The 23,377-nt window shown below is 46.8% G+C and overlaps 2 protein-coding genes across 2 annotated transcripts; one reads left to right on the forward strand and one right to left on the reverse strand.

Moving 5' to 3' along the window:
• The first annotated feature begins 71 nt into the window (after window positions 1-71).
• On the forward strand, window positions 72-8,950 carry PSMC3 (proteasome 26S subunit, ATPase 3). Its single transcript, XM_065839329.2, has 12 exons — window positions 72-334; window positions 421-501; window positions 3,495-3,620; window positions 4,331-4,435; window positions 4,529-4,591; window positions 6,065-6,202; window positions 6,342-6,485; window positions 6,711-6,859; window positions 7,362-7,458; window positions 7,607-7,752; window positions 7,927-8,008; window positions 8,131-8,950. The coding sequence occupies exons 1-12, from the start codon at window positions 308-310 to the stop codon at window positions 8,239-8,241; spliced, it is 1,269 nt and encodes a 422-aa protein (XP_065695401.1). The 5' UTR covers window positions 72-307; the 3' UTR covers window positions 8,242-8,950.
• Window positions 8,951-9,607: 657 nt separating this feature from the next.
• LOC136102339 (transmembrane protein 178B-like) lies at window positions 9,608-22,027 on the reverse strand. Its single transcript, XM_065839330.2, has 4 exons — window positions 21,323-22,027; window positions 13,133-13,246; window positions 11,831-11,968; window positions 9,608-10,498 (listed from the first exon to the last, which is right to left on the reverse strand). Exons 1-4 carry the CDS (start codon window positions 21,702-21,704, stop codon window positions 10,254-10,256), a joined length of 879 nt encoding a protein of 292 aa, XP_065695402.1. The 5' UTR covers window positions 21,705-22,027; the 3' UTR covers window positions 9,608-10,253.
• Between the last annotated feature and the right edge of the window lie 1,350 nt (window positions 22,028-23,377).

Here is a 23,377-nt window from a genome sequence, read left to right on the forward strand (position 1 = left end):
CGCCCCTGCCCCGCACCAAGATGGCGGCGGGGCCATCACTCAGCAGATTTGGCCGGTGGCACGTGACCTGTGCGACGGTTTCCCTTCCCCACCCCCGCCAGCAGATTCGGTACATTCTTTGGGCCGCTGTCCGGCCGGCGGGGGCGGAGGGAACGTGCCCGTGGCGGGGCACCGAGGAAAAAGAGGGGGTTCGGGGCCCCCGAGCCGCCTGTCCCGCTGTCTGTCGCGCTGCTGCCGGGGTGAGCAGTGCGGAATCTGCCGCCTGGACTCCGCCGCACTGTGCGCTCGCTGGCTGGCTGGGGGAAAGATGGCGTCGGTGTGGGACGAGTCGGAGGTGAGGGGCAGCGGCGGCGGGGCTCGGGGCGGCGGGGCTGGGGCGCGGGCCGGGCTGGGGCTGACGCTGCCGTTGTGCCCCCGCAGGATGGCGTCGGCGAGGAGGTGCTGAAGATGTCCACGGAGGAGATCGTCCAGCGCACCCGCCTACTCGACAGCGAGATCAAGGTAGCGGCCGGGGGCCGCCGGCCGGGCCGGGCCGGGAAGCTCTGGGGCCGCCCTCGGGAACCGGGGGCTGCTGGTGCTCGGGGAGGGCTCGGGGACAGCCGAGAGCAATGAAAAATACGATGTAGTTGACTAGATCGGGACTGAGTAGGCTAAGGAACAGTAAGCCTGGAAGGCAAGGAAGAAATGCAGAGTAAAAGAGCTGGGACCCGGGAAGCTGAGGAGATGGCTGTTCCACGGAGCCTTTGAAGCCTCGATGCTTCTGCTAAAGGCACCCCAGGCCTTCCAGCTCTCGTAGGCACAGGGGAGAGGGAGCCTGTTCCTTGGCCTAGGTAAGCTGGGATCATCAGGTGATACAGGTTGGAAGGGACTCGAGAAGATCTCTGTTCCGACCCCCTGCTCAGAGCAGGGTCAGCCATAACCCAGGCTGCTGAGAGCTTTGTCCAGTTGGATGGTGAAAGCCATCTGGTGACAGAGATTGCACCACTTCTCAGGGTATTCTGTTCCACTGCTTGGCTGCCCTTGTGGGGTTAAAGATTTGCTTTGCGTACAGTATGAACCTTTCTCGTTTCAGTCTTTGTGTGTTGTCTCATCCACCCACTGTGCAGGGTTGTGAAGTGTCTGGTTCTGTCTTCTTGACATCTTGCCCAGTAGTTCTCTTCTTCAGCTGAACAATCCCAGTTCTCTCAGCTACTTCTCACAGGGCCTGTGCTTCAGTCCCCTGGCCATTTTGGTGGCCCTTTACTGACTTCAGTCAGGTTTATCGATGTCTTTGCTGTATGGGGGACCCAAACCAGACTGACTGCTCTAGATAGGATCTAATAAGTGTTGAGTAGAGAAGGATGATTACTTTTCTTCGTCTACCAGCTACATTTCTGTTAGCACAGTGCAGGATGCTGTTTGCCACCCTTGCGGTCAGGGCACGTTGCTGGTCTGTGTGCAGTTCATTGTCCACAGAGAACCCCAGGTCCCTTTCCACAGAACTGCTCCCCAGCCAGCCTGTCGCCAGCCTGTGTAATGATGAGGTGCTCTTCTGCCTCAGATATGGGGCTTTGCCTTTGTCCTTTATTATTGTAAGGGTTCTCTGTGCCTATTCCTCTAGTCTCTTAAGGTCCCTCAGAGTGGCAGCTTTGCTCTTGAGCACAGAGACTGTGACCCCCAATTTGGTGTTGCTTGCAAACACAGTGAGAGTGCACTCCATCCACTTGTCTAGGTCATTCACGAAGATGTTAAGTAGGACAGGCCTGGGTAGACCTGGTTCACATAAGAGCTCACTTACAGCTTTAGAAGAAGTTTGTCTCTACTGCCTGGTGTTAACAATATGGAGACAAATTATTTTGTTAAATTCTGCAGAGTAACTTCATTCTAATGCTTCAGGCTCCACAAGTAGTTCTGACTTGTTTACTTACTTTCTTATTCTTTGAAAACAGCAAAGATAAATGTGTGTCTTATTATTTAATTGCAGAATACAGTAAGGAATAAAACCAGCTTTCTCTCTTTTTTAATAAAAACATCATAACTGAGGTGGCAAACATATTTATTGGCATCTTCCTTTCATGCTGTTTCGTTGACTATTTCCCAGACCGTGTTTATTAAATCAAATTTCTAATTTTTTTGCATTTTATGCAACAAATTCTATATTGTTTCCTGTAATAGTTCTGTCCTATAAATAAGTGTGTATTACAGCACAGTATTATGCTTAGGCATCAAGAGTTTTAAAAAGCAGTAGTAAAAGCTTCAGAAAAGTTAAAATTATAATGAAGATGTAGGAATTTGAGCTTTCTGTTATGCTACTAATAGATGCTTTGTTTGTTTCTTTTTTTCTTATAGAAAGGTTTTGTATTTTATTGAAGCATAGGCCAAGGTTAATTCAAAACATAAATTACTGGTCATAAATTGAAAAAATAGGCGGTTCCACAGGGGTATGAAGACCTCATCACTGTGAGGGCAGTCAGGCAGTGGAACAGGTTGTTCCAGAGAAGTTGTTTAGTCTCTGTCCTTGGAAATTTTCAAGAGTCAGTTGGGCCAAGCCCTGAGCAACCTAGTGAGAGCCCATGGCTGCCCCTGCTTTGAGCAAGAGATTGAAGTGGAGAACCCCAGAGGTTCCTCTCAACCTGGCTTGTCCTATATCCAAAACGTTCCACTGTTTTGTAAAGGACCTGGCTTTGTGGGGAGCAAGTACTGGATATTACTCTGGTGTTGAATGTTTTAAGGAGAACAAAAAGTATTTTTGCCCTGCAGAAGCAGCTGATCTGTTAGTTTCTCATATGTACGTGCCAATATGTGTGGTCTTGCAGAACAGAACAGCTTTATAAAAATGGCTTTTCTGTTTGTCTTTGTGCTACTAGAAGCAGTGATGGTACATCTCTTTGCAGAGGTGCTGCAAGTCCCCCTGCTCTCAGTGGACACAAGCCTCAGTTCTGCCATTCCCTGTTCATACTTTCAGTTTACTTTGATTCTGTACTGTGATATTTTCAGCTTAAGATCTTTCTGGGTTTTTGTTCCTACGCTATTGCATGTCATCACTTCAGGGTTCCGGCATGCGATTTTTCTTTAAACCCAGCAAAAAAGAGCTTTAAAATGGGTGTGTGTATATGGATGCATATAGATACGCCTGTGTTTGTGTATCTAGTTACCTGCATACCCATATATATTAAAAAGGAAAACCACAAAGTTGCCTTATCTAGATCATATCCTTACCTAGGTCATATTGCAACCCTATAAGCTGATGTGTTGATCAGGCTAAGGTTATCCAGTGATACTGGGAAGAAATTACTTAGGGATATTGATTAGTTGGAGGCCAGAATGGGCTGGACTAACCAATTTCAGCTAATTTGCTGACTTTTCCTCCTTTTATATTATGTTTCCCTTTATACCTGCTGTTTCCCCAGGCTTATTTTTTTTTTATAACTGTTTTACTTTTAGACTAACATATGAATTTTATCTTGCCTTAGTCTTCTAATACTATTCCTATCTCTTCTGTATCCTGATTCCAGATCATGAAGAGTGAAGTACTGAGAGTGACACATGAGCTTCAGGCCATGAAAGACAAGATCAAAGAGAACAGTGAGAAAATCAAAGTGAACAAAACCCTGCCATACCTTGTCTCTAACGTTATTGAGGTGAGCGGTGTGCTCTTCTGCAGCAACATGAGAAGCACGCACAATATATATCAGGAGGGAAGAAGGTAGGGGAACTCATCAGTAATTTGAGATGTGGCATATTCTGAAACCGCTGATGTTCCTGCAGCCACGACTTTGAGGTTTTTTAGCTGGTTTTATTTGTGACCCAGAAGTGCACATCACTTGCATGCTTCTTGTCTGGATTGTTCCTTAGGTGTTGGCTGCTGTTCATCTGTATGTGACACAGCCATCAGGGGGTGACACACCCTTGTGTAGCGTAAACTTGGAAATGTGCAACTTGGTGCATGCTTCCTGCCACTTTTGAGACAGTGAATGAAAAGTCGTGGCTCTGTGACTACGTCATGTTCTTTTTGTGATTGAGTAATTTTGATGATCTGCTAAAAAATACAGACAGTTTTCTGTTTTTAAAAAAGGGTTTCATTTGTTCTAGTGTTTTAGAAAGAGAAATCAGTGCCATTAGCTACTGCTTTGTTCTGGACTTTATAGCATCTATGTGCTATTGTGTGCTGCTTTATGAGGACAGGAAGAAATGCATTTTTATAGGAGGGCTTTAATGCTTTCAGATTCTACTGCTGATGAATGACAGGAAGTTTTATTTCTCCTACTGCATATAATTTAGAAGCATTAATTCTGGGGTCATCTTGCTAGCCTGGTTACATTATCATGAAATCTCTCACATTATTTTTCAGCTGCTGGATGTTGACCCCAACGACCAGGAGGAGGATGGAGCAAACATTGACCTAGATTCCCAGAGAAAGGGCAAGTGTGCTGTGATCAAGACCTCTACACGCCAGGTAAGACCCATGTGCCCAGCCATGTGTGAGAAGTGCTGAAAAGGACCTTGTCTCAATACAGCTGTTTTGCTTACTTTGAGTCCTTTCCTACAGACGTATTTCCTGCCTGTTATTGGATTGGTTGATGCTGAGAAGTTGAAACCTGGAGACCTAGTGGTGAGTGATGCTGTTGTGACTGTTAGATACGATGTTGACCAGAAAATTGCATATGGCTTGCCCTTTAGAAAGGAGACAAATCTGTCCAGATTTCTCCAAGACCATTTCTATACTTAAATTTTAATAAAAAGATACTATGGATTCAGTCATATTTGTAGTATAGAAAAGTAGTTGGATGGGGGTCCTTATACATACAGTTAGATGCTGAAAATTTAGATATAGAATCACAGAATGTTGGGGATTGGAAGGGACCTCAAAAGATCATCTAGTCCAATCCCCCTGCCAGAGCAGGAACACCTAGATGAGGTTACACAGGAAGGTGTCCAGGCAGGTTTTGAATGTCTCCAGAGAAGGAGACTCCACAACCTCCCTGGACAGCCTGTTCCAGTGCTCTGTTACCCTCACTGTGAAGAAGTTTCTTGTCATATTTAAGTGGAACCTCCTGCGTTCCAGTTTCAAACCATTACCCCTTGTCCTATCATTGGTTGTCACTGAGAAGAGCCTGGCTCCATCCTTGTGACACTCACCCTTTATATATTTATAAACATTAATGAGGTCACCCCTCAGTCTCCTCTTCTCCAAGCTAAAGAGACCCAGCTCCCTCAGCCTTTCCTCATAAGGGAGATGCTCCACTCCCTTAATCATCTTTGTTGCCCTGCGCTGGACTCTCTCCAGCAGTTCCCTGCCCTTCTTGAACTGAGGGGCCCAGAACTGGACACAATATTCCAGGTGTGTCTCACCAGGGCAGAGTAGAAGGGGAGGAGAACCTTTCTTGACCTACTAACCACCCCCTTTCTAATACAGCCCAGGATGCCATTGGCCTTCCTGGCCACAAGGGCAGAGTGCTGGCTCATGGTCATCCTGCTGTCCACCAGGACCCCCAGGTCCCTTTCCCCTACAGAGCTCTCTAATAGGTCATTCCCCAACTTATACTGGAACCGGGGGGTTGTTCCTGCCCAGATGCAAGACTCTACACTTGCCCTTGTTATATTTAGTTGAATTTTTCCCCACCCAACTCTCCATCCTGTCCAGGTCTCGCTGGATGGCAGCACAGCCTTCTGGTGTGTCAGCCACTCCTCCCAGCTTGGTGTCATCAGCAGACTTGCTGATAGTGCACTCTATTCCCTTATCCAAGTCGTTGATGAATATATTGAATAATATAGGCCCCAGTACTGACCCCTGAGGCACTCTACTAGATACAGGCCTCCAACTAGACTCCGTCTCAAAGTAAGCTTACCACATAGTAAGCTTTCTAAAAACGATCTCTTGTATTGCAAGTAAATTGGGCCCCTTCTTTTTAAAACATGCTAGGTTAGCTGTGGCATTGTCCACTGTGCCAAGCTGTGGTGATTTGAGGAGTGCCATTGTCAAAGCTGGTTATTTCTGCATCCTTGAGGTCTAGTGAATCATCTTTGCTTGTTTAATAATTGCTATCTGAAGGGCTTGTTAAAAACAAAGGACTTGTGTTTACAGGGAGTGAACAAAGACTCTTACTTGATCCTGGAGACTTTACCTACTGAATATGATTCACGAGTGAAAGCCATGGAGGTGGATGAGAGACCCACAGAGCAGTACAGTGACATCGGGGGGCTGGATAAGCAAATCCAAGAGGTGATACTTCATGTTTAGGTTCTGGTGGGATTGAGGACAACAGTCTTTGAACCTCAGCTCAGAAATTCAGCTCAAAGCAGGCAGACTGGGTCTATGGAGGAGAATGTGTTTATGTATTAGTATTTTTCTTTTGCTGTAGCTCGTGGAGGCCATTGTCCTGCCAATGAATCATAAGGAGAAATTTGAAAATTTGGGTATACAGCCACCCAAAGGAGTCCTTATGTATGGGCCTCCAGGAACAGGGAAGACGCTTTTAGCGCGAGCATGTGCTGCCCAGACCAAGGTAAAAGGAACCTTTGAAAGTGTGTGCTGCTGTAGAATACTACCTGAAAAAGAGTAAGAACATCTCCAAGGGGAGAGGGGACAAACATATAAACTGGTGTTACAGAGACTGGGATTTTCTTGTCTGTTTGCTTGCTTGCTTGTTCTAATTAAGGGCTTCTTGTAGTTCTCAGAACTGACCCTATTGAGAAACAAGGCATAGGATTGATTCTCTTTCTCTCCCCAGGCTACATTCCTGAAGCTTGCAGGTCCACAGCTTGTGCAGATGTTCATTGGTGATGGAGCAAAGCTGGTACGCGATGCTTTCGCTCTAGCCAAGGAGAAAGCTCCTTCCATCATCTTTATTGACGAACTGGATGCGATTGGTACGAAAAGGTGAGGTGTAGGCCATGTTGTAAAGCTCTTGGGAGCTGTCTAGCAGCCCTCTTTGCTGTGTATGTGAGGGAACCCTAGCTTTAAAGCATGGCTTTTTCAGAAACAGTGGAGAATCCATCACAGACAGCACTTGCCACAATCATTTTGCCTTATGAGTGAAGTACATGAGACTCAGGATCTATCTGATGGTCTCCTGCTGTACAGAACTGTTTTCTCGTAACTGCCTCGGGTGCGTGGAGACGTTTACCCTGATTTACTACTTGGGCCTGGACAACATTAGTCCTGTTCAGCTCTAAGGACATAATAAGGCTTAGATGCTGCTGACAGTTACTGTAGTCGTCGTCTTCATCAAGGCAGGACTTCCTGTATCTTCAAGGAGGAATTTGGAAGACCTTAGCTAAGGAGTGTGAACTGTGGTCATTCTGTCTTTTTATGTGATTAAAAACATAGGGGCAGGTTGGTCAGGTTCATGCTGATAGTTCTTCCCTTGTTTCCTCCTCAGGTTTGATAGTGAGAAGGCTGGTGATCGGGAGGTGCAGAGGACCATGCTGGAGCTGCTTAATCAACTTGATGGTTTCCAGCCCAACACACAAGTCAAGGTTGGGATCTAGCGGGGCGTGCTGCTGAGGTCCAGGGCTCTCTAGTAGGGGATGGAAAACAGTGTATGGGGAAGAAGGTTGGTGGAGCCTTGGAGAGGAGAGGCCTGTCCTCCAGGTGCCTCATACTGATGACCCTACTTCGACTTAGGTGATTGCTGCAACCAACCGGGTTGATATATTGGACCCAGCTTTGCTCCGCTCTGGACGATTAGATCGTAAGATTGAGTTCCCAATGCCTAATGAGGAGGCCAGAGCCAGAATTATGCAGATCCATTCACGCAAAATGAATGTCAGGTATGGAAGAGGCATGACCTTCTGGGGCTGTGCTTGTCACTCATGGGCTTTGGAGCAGTTGGCGCTCTCATCTGTTGAATGCTCACTGTTGGGTTTTAGGGAAGCTCCACACCTTGCTTTTTCTATTTGATACATGTTCTCAGACTATTTTTTCCCCCCTCCTGCTCATATCAGCCCTGATGTGAACTATGAGGAACTGGCTCGCTGCACAGATGATTTCAATGGAGCCCAATGCAAGGCTGTGTGCGTTGAAGCGGTAAGTATCCCTCTACAGCAGCCAGCACTGATAGGAGGGGCGTGTGAAAGCTAGCAGGGAGTAATTACTTTGAACTGATGTGGTGCTCGCATGCCCTTTCTAAATCCTGTCTCATTGGGCAGGGTATGATTGCCCTCCGCCGTGGAGCTACGGAGCTCACCCATGAGGACTACATGGAAGGGATCCTGGAGGTTCAAGCGAAGAAAAAAGCCAATCTGCAGTACTATGCCTGATCTCTGCCCAGGCAAGGTTGTGGCCTTGGCAGAGGACAGGACTAGACTGGACTGTACCACTTTCTGTCTGGAAAAAATAAAGCGTTTTTTCCCTCTAAAAACAAATCCATGATGTGTTGGGGCTGTTGCCCTTCCTCAGGGGTTCTACATGTGCAAAAGGGAAGGTGAGAACCTCCTGTCCACGGTGCCCATCATGCTGCCTTTGAAGCCTACTCCTGCTGGAACTGGATTAAATCTTGCTCTGCTACTTCTGGATGAGGACCAGCAGGTTCTACTGCAGAAAGTGTACTTTGAAATTGATGATCTGCAGCTCAGACAGGATCCCCTGTTTTTACCTGTGCAGCCAGTGAACACACTGTACAGCTTTGTTAGAGTATTTGAAACTTTTGAACTAACACTCATTTGGCAAGAGAGAAGTGAACATGATTCACACGTGAATGATTTTTTAACTTTGTCATTTAAACTTAACTCTGGAAGTTTTAGTACCATTGCTGTTACGTATTTGAGCTGTGTGGTGAATCAGTCTGGTAATCAGTCAAAAAGAATTCAAGGTTTAATCCACTGAGCAAGTCTTTCAGTACTTTTAATGCCAGTTGAGAATTACAATTTCCATTTAAAAATTACACTTTTCATAAATACACTGACTTTAGCATTAAGTATCTTACATGCCACTGTATTGTATTTTAAATACAATGTAAACATCTCCAAATGCTGGCCATCTCATCTTTACCTGTGCAGTTTTTGGACGCTTGGGAGAGGGGCAGGGATGTGAGGGAGAAAAGATGAAAGAAAAGAAAGAAAGAAAGAGAGAAAGAAAAAGAAAGAAAAATGTACCCCAGAGTACTTTGGCTGATGTTCCTGAGTTAGCCCTAGTGCCTGCACTGGTTCCAAGGTCCTTACTGCTCATTTTGGAGAGGGAACTTGTTCCAGCAGAGCACGCATGTTCTTGACATGCCATGCTCAGGGGCACTGGACATTAGAAAGGGGTGAATGGTGAAGTGAGCAGAAGCCATGCATTCCTGAGGAAAACACATTGTGGTTCCTTTGGACATAAATATTAGAGGGGGTTGTACATCTTCTGCTATTTTAGCAGTGCTGCTACTTGAATTTGGGGAGAGTTACTCATCTCCTTCCATAGAACAAGAGTTACACCCACAAGTTAGTTGGAAGGTAGAAGTTGATCCCAGCAGCTCAAACTGACATACTTCAGGAACAGATCCTGGCCTCTAGTGGAATAGTTCTAAGCTGCATGTTGCAGACATCTCCCCATTAAAACAAGGGTGTGTTGTTAGCCAAATGAGTAACCTCACCTGTGTTTTTTTGGTTTGGTTTGGTTTTTTTGTATTTGTTTTGTTTTGTTTTGTTGTGGGGTGTTTTTTTTTTTTAGAGTCTTGCTGCTCAGCCAGCTACTTTTGGAAACAGCTTTAGTCATGAGTAAATAGCTGATACTACAGCATGGCATAGCACAGATTTCTGATTTAAATAAATAAATACTAAGAATGGGCTAATTCTTTGGCCTAAACCTCGGCTTAGATCAAGGTTATTTTGGGAAAGGATGGCCTGAGCCAACACTAGACATGCCTGTTGCAAAAGTGTTCAAGCCAACTTCACATAGTTCCTTGCCCTAATTTGGGTCTGACTTACTCAGACCTGCAGCAATAGAGTTGGTGCGTAAACATCCCTTACAACTGGACAATAACAGGACCATGGAGGTACAGTTCAAAAAACAGCACAAAAAAAGACACAGCCTTTGACTTAATCTCTTGTAAACAGAAGAAAAACAAAAGAACTGTCCCCCTTAAACCATCAATGAGCAAATCAGCAATAATTCAAACCTGGAGTTACTTGCAATGTCTGTGTCCGCGACTGGAGGCTGTAGCAGCATCCCCCGGGCTGCTGCTTCCACAGCTATGGCACTGCTCTCCACACACTGACATGCCACCTCTTCTGGTGTTAACCCACAGCTCTGCCCAGGCTGCGCTTTCCAGAGTCTCTCCGCGCTCCCTCCGAGGTCACACGGCCCCATTTTCCTGTCTGGGTTTTTGTACGGATGCCCGCGAAGTGTTGAGTGACGGCGCCAATGTGCAGAGGAACCCAGCTAGCAGGGTGAGGCCCAGGCCTCCCCAGGCACAGAACATGGACCAGCCATAGCCATGACTGATGTCCTCTGGCAGCCCATAGACGTAGCGAGGATAGCGCGATAACTCAAAATTGATCCCAGCTACACATGTGCAGAGTGAGATGATACAGCATGTACCTGCAGGAGAAAAGCAAGAGGGTTCTACGCTGCCCTCAGACAGGTTAATTATGCTCTGTTGTTTTTTTCCCTAAGTATTTTCAAAATAAAGTTTTACCTTTTTTTTTTTTTTTTCCCCCACCCCGTAGTCCTACCAGTCACTCTTCTTACAGGGCAGGGAAAAAAAAAAAAGGCAAGATACGTAAGACTAGAGGCTACCTCACTTCCCAAAGAACCAATATTGCCTTGCCTCTGTTGCTGTTTTGAACTCAGTCACAATTCTCCTCAGACTGACTTTAATGACTAAAGTCATCAGGTTCCGGACAGGACTTTGGCAGCATCTCCTATGCAAGGTAAATAAATGAAGGTCAGGGCTGCCAAGTGCAGGACTGCTTGATTTTTACTAGGAACATTCAGGCTTCTGCCAGCTGTAGCCTAGGACCATGGAAAGTGCCCAGGTTTTTGTCATCTGCTACATATTCACTAACCACCTAGATAGAGGAGCAAATAAGCCAAAGAAATTTGTAGTGGAAGGCACTTTACTGTGTCTAATACACACTAGTACACTAGATTCAGGGGTGAGGTGAACATTTCATTCTTTCCAGCTCTGGATCTGTGTCTAAATACTAATGAAGGGGACCCAGTCTACCTGTTCCACTTATAATACTTAATTCTCTCAATGCTGTGCACTAAAGAAATGCAGATGTTCTGTAAGGAAACTGCAGTTAAGCAGCACATATGATGACCAAGGATGGCACAAGCCTACTTCCAGGCCTTCTGGCATCATGCTGTGTCAGCACAGTGGTTTTCTGTGCAGCTCCCCAAAAACTTCTCCTTAAGAAGCCTCGCTGATGGCAAGGGAAGATCTGTAACACCCCCGCCCCCGCCAAAAGAAAAAGAAAAAAAAAGGCACCACAGCAGTGTCACACCTACTTGTTTAATTTATATAGGTGCTGTTTTATCACCAAGTTCCTTGCTTGCAGCCACTACAGATGCTGACAATGGGCCTCTAGGATAGCAGCCCTGGCTTTAAGGTAGAGCGCCATTTTTTCCTACTTGAAAGTTGCCTGTTTACTGCTTGCAATTTAAGAGTCCCCATCCTTGCAGCACCCCAGGAGCTCACCCTTTTGCTGCATTTGTTGCTACTATGCCTCTTTCAAATAAAGACACTCCCTGTTTTTGAGCTGAACAGTCAAAGCTCAGAAAAACCACTGGTCGTGCAGAAAGTCTGCTCCCAGCCAAGAGGAACAGGTGTAACACCCCAGGCAAGCACTATTGTTACTTTTAAGAGCACCTCCCCAGCCAGCGATGCTGACTGTGCTGACTTCAGGGGTAGAAGCAAAAGGCTCTCACCTCCCATTAGGAAGAGCAGCCCAGCAACATACTGCATGAGCTCCTGCTGTTTGCAGCAGCCCAGCACACCTATGATCCACCCAAACAGGATGATGGAGACTGCCATGCCAATGAAGCCAGCGGTCATCCTCCGCAGATCTGAGAAAAGAGAAAGGAGAAAGGCAAGAAAGAGACATGAACATGGCATGGCACCCAGACAAGACAACCAGGGGAGAGTCCAGACCGACTTAGATTTGCTGGTTCTAAAGCTTATACTTGACCTATGGAGTCCTCCTGTAGCTTCTTTGAGGTAGCTAGTTTGCCCATCACACTGAAACTAAAAGAATCCGGCTAACATGATTCTCTTTTGCTGGGCACTGTACAACTAGAGAGCATTTCTGTCCTGATCAAGAGGAATGTTAGTACTACAAAGGTTTTTTTCTTTTTCTTCTTCTTTTTTTTTTTTTTTTTGTGTGTGTGTGGTGTGTTTCTTTGGGATGGAGTTTGTTGGGTGAGTGTCTGCTGAAAACAGAAATAAAAGAAGGAAGAGGGGATACTGAAGAAAAAAAGGCAGATAAAGCGAACTGAAAAGAGGAATAGTGGGAGGACAGAAACAGCAGATCAATACAGTATGATGGGAGCAACTCCAGTAAGCTCTAAAAAAATGCCTGGGCACCAGTGATACGAACAGCACTCTGTCATCCTTAATACAAGCGCTATTCTTGTCTCTTCCTAGTTCAGTCTCTAGCTGCTTTTCCTCAGCACTGAGGCTCCCATGACAGGGGCTAGGAAGAACTATGGGAGGCAACAGAACCAAAAAACAAACATCAAGAGATGCAGGAGCAGAAAAAAAACAGGCTAAAGGTCAGTAATTTGTGTGGGAAGGACTTGGGCATGAGGCAGGTTGTGGGCCAGGAGCTGGTAACAGCAGGTTGCAAAGACAAATGGAGATGTTCCCTATAAGAGCTGGTTGCCAGGGAGCTGCACCAGGTCACTGGCGCACACACAGAAAAATGCAACAAGCTCTATCCAGACTGTACAGTGATGCAGCACCTTTGCTGTAAGCCAGCTAGGAATTGTCTGTCCCCAGATCCCGAATATGATTACACCTTATAACACACTACTCACACACCTGAATTCCTGAATTTGATGCTTAAGCCCCTCCAAACCTCATGTCCCCTTGACAGCTGCTTGCCCTTTGTCACTATCTAATACATATTTATGCTTAAAGCCCAGCGACAGTTGATTCAGAGCCCTCATTTAGTATTGCACTCAGGCATTAAGGAATCCAAACAGTCTTGTACGCTGCTTTGGGTTACTTACGGAGCGCATGCCACTCATCCTGCCGGATGGTGTTGGTGATGTTGATGGGTAAGTTGCGAGGCAGAGAGCTGGAGGTGTAGTGGTACTTCACAGCAGTGCAGCGCTGAATAACCCCTGTAAAAGAGACACGGTGTGAAATGGCATGAAACCCCTGTGCCTTGCACTTGCTCCTGCATTGGCTGGCTGAGCAGAGCTCACACAGGAGAAACCTTAGTTCAGTAACAGAGCAAATGAAACCAAAACAAGAGCTATTTACTTCAAAGCCTATGGGGATTAGGAGGAGAGTCTTGCTACAAAGAAACGCTAGCAAAGAGGGAGCAAGGCGCTGACCCAGGCAGGATCAAGCAAGGCACTGCTGAAAGCAGACAGTAAAGACAGTCACCAAAACCAGCTCCAGAACCTTCCTAGACGAACCGGTACAATCTCTTGCGAATGGCTGAGACAAGAACATGGCCAAGTACCAACAGTACTGCTTTGTCTCTAAGAACACAGAATCACTTTGAAAATTTTGAATGAATGCTGGGAAGTGAACTGCATAGGAGAAAAGTTTCAATTCATTCCAGTAGTCACTGGCTCTTTACTTTTGATGAACAATAGTAGTCAGGTAGGCTTGTTTCCATTATAGCTTAAAGAAAAGTGTACCCTAGATGCAAATGTGAATCTACATGCTTGCTCTTCTTGAAAGGCATTTTTAGTTTAAAAACCAATAACAAAGATACTAGGGGCAGAGAAATCATAGAATTGTATTTTATATCATAGAGTCCTACAATGTCCTGAGTTGGAAGGGACCCACAAGGATCATAGAGTCCAGCTTCTGCCACTGCACATGACAACCTCACAGTTCACTCCATGTGAGGGTGTTGTCCAGTCTCTTCTTGAACACTGTCAGGCTTGGGTTCATGACACCTCCCTGGGGAGCCTGTTCCAGTGCTACAACCTTTTCCTAATGTCCAACCTCAGCCTCCCCTGGCACATTCTCCTGCCATTCCCTCGGGTTCTGTCATTGGTCACTAAAGAGAAGTGTTCAGCGCCTGCCCCTCCTCCTCCCCTTGTGAGGAAGCTGTCGACCACAATGAGGTCTCCTCTCAGTCTCCTCCAGGCTGAACAAACCAAGTGGCTTTAGCTGCTCCTCATACAGCTTCCCGTCCAAACCCTTCACCAACTTTGTAGCCCTCTTATGGACACTCTCCAGTAGCTTTATATCCTTTTTATCCTGTGGCGCCCTGAACTGCACACAGTGCTCCACGTGAGGCTGCACCAGTGCAGAGCAGAGCGGGACAATCCCCTCCCTGCCCGGCTGGCAATGCTGTGCTTGATGCACCCCAGGAGACGGTTGGCACTCTTGGCTGCCAGGGCACACTGTTGCTCATGTTCAACTTGCTGCTGACCAGAACCCCCAGATGCCTCTCTGCAGAGCTGCTCTCCAGCATCTCGTCCCCCAATCCGTATGTACAGCCAGAGCTGCCGTGTCCCAGGTGCAAAATCCAGCACTTGCTCTTGTTGAACTTTATGTGGTTGGCGATTGTCCAGTTCTGCAATTTGTCCAGATCCCTCTGCAGGGCCTCTCTGCCCTCAAGAGTGTCAACAGCTATTTCCAATTTAGTGTCACCAGCAAACTCGCTTAGTATTCCCTCAACCCCTATGTCTAAGTCATTCATTAAGATACAAAGAGGGAGAGGAAGCTGCCTTGCCCTCCCTGTTATAAATATAGCCAGGGCAGGGTGGAGAATAAATGTGAATGGTGGGTGGAAGAGAACAGCCAGAAAAGGTAAAAGAGGTAAACAGTACGAAAAGTTCCCCTTAAACAATGGCTGTGGGGTCATTACTGCTATTTGAATGCTGGGGCAGAAGAACCCTTCAGAAACAATCTATTGGCCAGCGAGCTAATTAAGAACAATCACTAGTAGGGGACTGCAGACTCAGTCATCAGCTTTGCAAAAGACACTAAAAAACCCAGGAGAAGAAATGGGCTTTGTGCTGCTCCTGCAGTAATGGGAAGCAGGATTTTGTTCTCTAACAACATTCACTGGGACTGTACTGACCTGGTTCCTGCAAGGACCTGCAAAGAGGAAGCCACTGCTCCACAAGATTAGGAGTTGCACACACAAGGCCCAGCCAGTTCCAGCCATCAGGCCAGGGAGGGAAAGGTGATCTGAATTCCCCCACATTAATGAAACAGCAACATTTATTACTAACGTGGAACAAGCCAACATGTAAAGAGCATGCCCTAAAAGGGGAAAACTCAAAGCTAGAGTTCCAAAAGCCTCTGAGCATTGAAGTATTTCAAGGAGATCCCTGTCCTCAGCTGTGCTTCCACCACCCCTTACCCTGCTGTGATTCCCCACCACCTCCTCGGACACCAGCGGGCACTGGCAGCGATGCAGCGATACACCCAGACACCCACACACTGAGTTGCTGCCCTTCACCTTCAGCTGTTCGCCTCCCCCTGTGGAGCGGTGCACCCCCCTCGTGGTTATTTCAGAACAAGTCTAGTGCTGCTAGACCAAATGGATCAGCAAGACAACCCAGTAATGGAGGATGGCAGTTCATCTGCAAAAGCTCTGTAAACATCTGGATTGAGAACTTAGGCCATAAACAGCACGTCACAATATCTAATTAAATTTCACCTATAACTGTTGACTGAATTCAATCTCAATATTGACATGATTTACATGTGTTGTTGAGAAATAAGTCTATGGTACAAACTAATGACATTGGATTTTGGATTACAGTGCATTGGATTAATTAAAAGCAAGATCTATGCACTTACATAGTCTGATTATAAAGGTACTATATATGAAGCAGCATTTTATATAAGAGCGAGGATTATTACCTTTATAGCTCATTAAAGAAAAATCAAAGAATAGGGATGTACATCCCTTATGATCAAAGCTATGGACTCCTCAGCTAAAATGTCACTGAGAAAATCTTTGCTCTGTATTATTACAGGAGTTTACGTGCATAGACTAGAAGTAAAACCTCTCCACCTTCTTATACAAATCTGGTTATTCAGAAGTTTTCAAACATCAACTCATTCTGCTTCTGGTTTAAAAACTTTACTCCTAATCCTTTTTTCCCCAGAAATCAAAGTTCTAATTTTATGTAGGTAGCACATACACTTATGTTAAAACAGTAAGTTTACAAAACTAAGAGCTCAGGAGTTAGTGAATTTTAGGGTTTATGCTCAGCTCTGACCTCTAATCCATGGGCTGGGTGACAGCCTTTGATTAGACCATCACAAGCCAGTTTCCAGTAAGACTCCTACTTCCCTGAGAGCACAGGCTGGACCTGCTCTGGTGTGAGCCACCAAAGGCACAACAAGGGCAGCCTCTCCCTGTACGTCTGCTAGAAAAGCTGAAACAGGTAGGCAAGACAGTCAGAGGATCAGGGAAGCAGCAAGGGTGGTCTCTCATGAGGATATCTACCTACCCACTTTCTACCAGAAAATTATAACATGCACCCAGGCAAATCTCAGTAGTCAGATTTTGCATCTGGCAGTCACTAGTTCATGCTTCCTATTTTCTGAGTGAATCTCTTAAGTCTAATTTGCAGAGACATTACACATTCAAATATAGCCATGTATTCCAGGAAGCTGCATTCACCGAGTACTCCAGAAAAAAGAAAAAAGAAAAAAAAAATCAGGTTTGCAGCCTCAAAGTTATAATGAAGTCAAAAGTATCACAAAGGTCCTCCAGTAAGTCCTTTGTCCTGAGCCTTTTACAGATCTTAAATCCCAGCCTATAAAACAGGGGCAGCATCCTGCCCTCCGTTTCAGAAACCTGCTAGCAAAGTGATTTCATTTTTGCTTATAACACACTCAGATGAGCACCATAAGAAAGTCTGCCAAAATTAAAAACTTGGCCTTCAGGAAAGGGCTTGAATAAGTTGGAGTCATGTGGTGAAAAACAAGTCTTTTTTGGCACATGAGTAAGTTGAGAACACAGTACAGAAGGGAGCAAGTGCTCATGTCATTAGCTCACCATAAAACACATGTACATTTCTTCGAGGCATTAAAAGAACACTATGGGAGTTGCACTGCATGAACCATTTTCTTGATTAAAAAGTAAACATAAGAAGAAATGAACTGCATCCAGCAGTGTCACACTGACACTTTCATAGCCAAGCCACATGCCTGTGCCATCCCACAGCCAACATTGTTTCTCACACCTTGTCCTGAATGTGTTTTGTTGGTTTATTTGTTTTTCACTCGGGATTTTAACTGCAGACAGGTTCCCCTCCCGTACTCTCTCACAACCCCTGTCAGTGTCTCTGGACGAGTCCTTTCTCCTGACTCAACACAAAGGCCTGGAAAGACCAGAGGGTGCTGGCTAGAAGGAATTTCAGGGCCTCCAGATACCCAGGCAGAGCACAGGCCCCTTGTCCCTACCCTGCCAAACACCTGGAAACCCAGGTCCAGGCCCGCTGTAACACATTCCATTTGCGACCCTGGGCTCAGCACACCCCAATTATTTTCTCGGTTTAGTTTTCCTCTCTCTCTGACTCTGAAACATGCAGGTTTTCCTCTCTACACTGCCTCTGTGCCACTGCTATGAGGAGGAAGCAGAGGGGATCTTGTTTTCTGTTCTGCTATGTAGCCCAGTCCTACCTTGCAGGACCTTGGCTCTCACACTGCTGGAAGAAGTGCTCTCCTTCCCACCATGAGCAAGGCCAGGCAGCAGCCATTGGCAGTCAACACTGAGCTACCATGGGAGGTCTGGCCCTCCCCTCCCTCCTGTCCCAGGACCAAGTGGCCACTGAAGCTCCATGGCCTGTTGCTATCATCTCTGCCCAGGACTGTGGAGAGCATCACAGCTATGAGCTCACTCTGTCCACATCATCACCGAAAAGCCACTAGATCTGGTAAATCAACTGTCCTTTAAAATACCATGATAACTCTCAGAGATCATATTTACTGAGACATCATACTTACAATGGCCTGATCAAAGAGATTGAGTTTATTAAATATGCCACTATAATAGATGCTCTACAGACATAGTCACTCCTGTACTCTTCCAGTTGGAAAGAATGGGCAGTACAGGCACCAGGACCAAGCAGTTTTTCCTCAAGGGCCTCATTACTGCCACAAACTGTTGTGTTCCTCTGATAAAGCATCCAGTGGTTCTTCACGCTTCCTCAGCTACACTGTAATACTAAGAAGTCACTTCTGCCCAGTATATGTGAGACCTACCAGTCCCACACCAGAGCCTTCTCAGAGTAAGCTTGAAAAGCAAAAAAATTTTTAAATTCCTTCAGTGTACTGGTGTTAAAATGCTTGTCATTCAAATGAACCCACCAAGCTATCCAAAGCAGCCTATTATAACGGATCTTTCCAAACTAATCATTTTCTACTGTCACCACTTTGTTAGCAACTCTTTTTTTCATATTAATAGAGAAGACCACTAAACAGCATATAATAAATCCCTGCAGGACCTCACTGCTTAAGAATTCTACATACAAAATGTCTTTTTTTTGTTGCAGCATCAGTTATCCAGTGTGTAAGCCACATAGCACAGGCTCCGTAAAATGATGTATAGTGCTCAAGTTTTTACACTCACAGAGTCCCTCTCTACACACACAGGTCCTTTTAGTTTCCCCAAGAAGCACTTCAGTTCTTCAGCTGCTATCTTTTACCGATCGCTAATCTCCATTTTCCACATTTGGTTTGTACATTATTTTTTATTTTGCCTTCTTCACTGTATTTTTAAATGAAACTATCTATTTTTTTCACAGTTCCAAAATAGTGGTTTTACATTTTAAGAAAAATCCCACACATCATTCCCCTCTTACATTTAAATATTTCCCACCTCTCAGTTTTGCTCTACATTTTTTTACTCCCATTTTTTCCTTCTAAATACATAAAGCAAATATATTTTACATATTTTAAAAAAATGCATATTATATAGAAATGTGTGTATGTATACACATCATTGGCTAAAATGCTCAAGTATGAAAGTTTCCACAGAACTTGCTTTGTATTAGTGGAAGTAGATAAATACTGGATTAGAAATCCATGGAATTATCTAAATGGATACAGGCACTTATAGACTTAGGAATTCATACAGAACTCAGGAGAAACACTGAAAGGAAAGAAACCTTATTCCTGGGGTACCAGAAAATGAATAAATGAATAGGTATAAACCCTAATCAAAATTACTACTGGACTTTCACCAAAGAAAAACCAAAAACAAACCAAAAAACCCACACACCAAACAACACACACACTCAAAGAGAAAAACACACTATTTACTCCTCTGTCACTAAAAGCCTATAAAAATCTCAAGTTTCAGGAATATTAGGAACATAAGAAGGCATCGCACTTCACCAAAGAGCTAGCTGAAAATTACTGCAAATCGAGGAGAAAGCAGGACTTTCAGAGGTGCACAGTAATGATCTCCAGCTCACACTAGGAAAGAAAACATTTTTTTTTCTCTTTGCAAGCCCCAGATCTAGTATTGTGCTTGAGAGAAAAGCTCTGCAACAGTCACACCTGCCCATCAGCTGGAAAAGGCTGCTTAATCACCAATGGCAGAGAAAAGAGAGACACAGTGGGAACAAGGAAGGGTTGCTAGTAAAGCAGGTCAGGGGAAGGGATAAGAAGAGAATTGTATCTATTTAAAGAACTGACTCTAGAAGAACTATTATTAATAATTTCCCTCTATAACGTGTAAATCATTACATTAACAATTGCAGACCTAACTGGCAAAGAATACGAGGGAAGCAAGGCTTGTAGGTAAAGACAAGGTTTGTTGTTAGAACATCTGATGAAAAAAAATAAAATAGATGGAAAACCTTTTGGATTCAGAGTCCCTCCAGTTTTACACATCAGACCCTGAGGAAGATCATTCACCACCCTGAAACACCCTCGTGCATGCAGAATGCAGACTCTGGTCTCTCTGTTTGACTGTTGTAGTGCTGGGAAAATATCCCCAAAACAGAAGTCCTTATTAAGGACTAAACTAGTATTCTTGCCATTCCTTCCCCCACACTTTGCTAATCTCAATGGGAGCTGAAAGTATCTGTCTTGACGTGAAGCAAAAAAATAGATAAATATTTTACATGACAGGCACAATTAATATAAATAAATTAATGAGCTGCCTTTTAGTGAAATGAGATTGACATGGAAGTAAAAATGAAAATGCATAAAATGGATCCTAGGAGATTAAATAAAGAAAGAAGTTAATCACATGGCACTAGAGTTTCTAAAAGTCACTGCTGAGCATTGGGAAGAACAGACAAAGATGAGCTGAGCTTCACAGAAGCAGTCTATCCATCCTCTGCTGTGCAGGACTGGCGTCACAGTTGGAAGCCACGCTGAAGAACTGCTCCCACTTTCTTAAGATAGCATTTCCATTTTGTGCCTCAGTGGAAGCACTTCTCCCAACTCCTACTCTCCCTGTGCTAATATGTACCTGCTGGAACAGTAAGTCCTGTTATTTATCACTAACCATACACGGCATTTCTTATCTTAAGCTTGTTTTATATGTCATTTATTTTGACTTAGTGGGTCAGCCCACCACATTATTTCTACCATCCAGTCCAAGAATTGTATTCATACTTTGTGAACTCCTTGACTTTGTGCCAGCACCACAATAGCAGAAGATCCACAGCTTTCTCTGCTGTCACCCCTGGAGCCCTGAGTGACATCTGCCACCATGAAGACCTAGCAATCCACTGCAGCAATGAGAACTCCCCCACGCTAGAACACGAACAACAGGTCCCTTTCCCCTTTCTGCAAACATCACAGAGCTATAAACACTACCATACATTTCTCAGGGCTCAGTAATGCGATGTCAGGGTCAGGGGAATGCCCACCGAGCCCTTCTCCGAGCGCCAGGCCCTGCACTGGCCACAGAAGGGGCTCTCCGCAGACGCGGTCCCACCCAGCACTGCAGCATTTTAAGCAGGCAGGGAGGCATACGAGACCCCGCTATCGCGTCAGGGCCACGCTCGCCGCTTCCCGCACGCCAGGGACAGCCGGAGCCACGGAGCCCGTGCGCGGCTGCACCCGCGCCCGCTCGCCGCCCTGGTCAAGCCGCAGCAGCGGGCGTCGGGGCCCCGCCCGCAGACCCGGGGCCCGGCCGGGCCGCGCCGGCAGCCGCGCTCAGCACCACGGACAGCGGCAGGGCTCCAGCGCCTCCCCGCCGAGCCGGGCCTGGATCGCGGCCGCCCGCCCCTCCACGGGCACCGCACCTTTCCGGATGAGCTCCTCGCTGTCCGGCTCGTAGCCCGCGCGGTGGCAGCGCCTCCAGAGCCCCGAGACGGTGGAGTTGAAGCGGCGGCCGCAGTGCGAGTCCAGAGCGGCGGCGGCGGCGGCGGCCGGGGCGGGGGCCGGGGGCCGTCCAGGCAGCAGAGCCCGCGGGGGACGGGCGCGGAGCGGCAGGTGCGAGCTGGGCGCCGACATGGAGCCGGGCGGGTCGCTGCGCTTGTGACCGAAGCCGCGGCAGCGCTCGCGGTGCCGCCGCGCGTCCGTCTCGTACCAGGAGTCGGTGCCGATGGCCACGGCCAGGAGGGCGAGGGCGGCGGCGGCCAGGAGCAGCCCAGAGCCGCTCAGCGCCTGAGCCGCGGCCGCCATCTTACCGCGCCGGGGGCGGCAGGGGCGGGCGCTTCCCCTGCAGCCCGGCTGGGGGCCTCCGCCCGTCGCCGCGCCGCCCCCGGAAGGGAAACGGAGCCAGCGTCCTCCGCTCCCCGACACCGGGTTCGCGGCAGGCGCCGCCCGGCCCCCGGTGTGGACTCGGTCCCGCACCTGTGCAGCCCGCAGGGCACTCCAGGCCCGGTCTCAAGGGGGTCCCGGGGCCGCTCGCCCCCACGCGCCGCCGCGCACGACGCGGGGACTCGGCCCAGGCTCCTGCTCCGCGGCACGAGGACCCTCATGGCCCGCGCGCAGCAACGGCCACGTTAACGGCCCCGCGCAGCGGAGCGGCCTGGGGAGGGTCCCTCGCTCGCCCCGGGGCCATGCGGGCGGAAGGGCGGGAGCGGCAGCTACAGGGGATGAGCTGGGGAAAGGGTGAGAGAGGGTCCCCGACCGCTTCCGCGGCGTCCTCTCGCCCTACGCACCCTCCCAGCGCCGGAGCCGCTGCCGGGGCTGGGCTGGCCGGAGGGCAGAGATCGGTCCTGCCAACACCGAGACCTCAGGGGATCAACCGCTTTTTAAAACGTGGATGAAATATAAACACCACTAGCAGCAGCACTTGTTGGCACTTTGATTACGATTTCTCCTCAACCCTTCATTATAAGCCCGAAGAGCTGAAAAATGTCAATCTATTTTATGCAATGAGAAGCTGGCTAAATCCAAGCCATTAGTTAAATGCAGCATTTCCCAGGGCACAAAATCCCTTTTGATCCTGCTTTTTCCGTGGGACTTGTTCCTCCAGCTGCAGCTCTATCAGTCCACAAAGCCAGTTGTTAGGACAGAGTTTTCAATTCTGGCCTCCAGATAAAATGATCTAGTGGTAAGTCTAAATTATAAATTTAATGTCCAGTTTTTAAATCCTTAGTCTGGTTTGCTAAAAGTATTTTAAATTGTCTCCCATGATGTTCAACTGTAGGAGATTCAGATCCTTCCCCCCACCCCTGTCACTTCATGCACTCTTGGCTACAAACACAACCCAAGTGTCTTTCCCAGGACTGCTCCCAGGGCTGCTGCCCAGAACAGAGTGCTACTTCTCTCCCCACAGCGCTATGCTTGGTGGAAACGTGCAGCAACCACAGATAAAGCTTGTTTTAACCACATTTCAGCATGATCCTCTTCAGCAGTTCGTACTGGACAGATGGGATTATCATCCATGCAACTGCACATTAGTGCCTTCAAGGCAGACAAACTGAAAGGGCTGCTGTCAAAAGAATTTTCCTGCACATACCAGCTAAATTAAGTCTTCCACATCAAGAACAATAAAATTTCAAATACAGTCACTGCTCTAGATAACATGGAAATATCCTTCAATTTTAACACCTCTCTCCTGGAAAGAGCCGATTCTTCATGTTTCTTCAATCTGCAATCCCGTTATGTTACCTTACTCTCTACATCAGTTCCTCAGGCTATAGTTTCAGAAAACAGAGGCTTTGGCAAGACCACCACCTTAGAAAGTTGACATGTACGAGAATCCTTCCAATTGTTTCTGTGCTGCAGCAGTTGTGCCAGAGCCACTCTGTGGAACCTGTGAACTAGCCAGCCGATTAATCCTTGTTATTGTTGACTGCTTTTGAGAAAGAAAAAGGGATGGGGGAGAAAGCCTCACAGCGCAGCCC

This window comes from Patagioenas fasciata, chromosome 5 (genome assembly GCF_037038585.1).
Source record: "Patagioenas fasciata isolate bPatFas1 chromosome 5, bPatFas1.hap1, whole genome shotgun sequence".
Lineage (NCBI taxonomy): Eukaryota > Metazoa > Chordata > Aves > Columbiformes > Columbidae > Patagioenas > Patagioenas fasciata.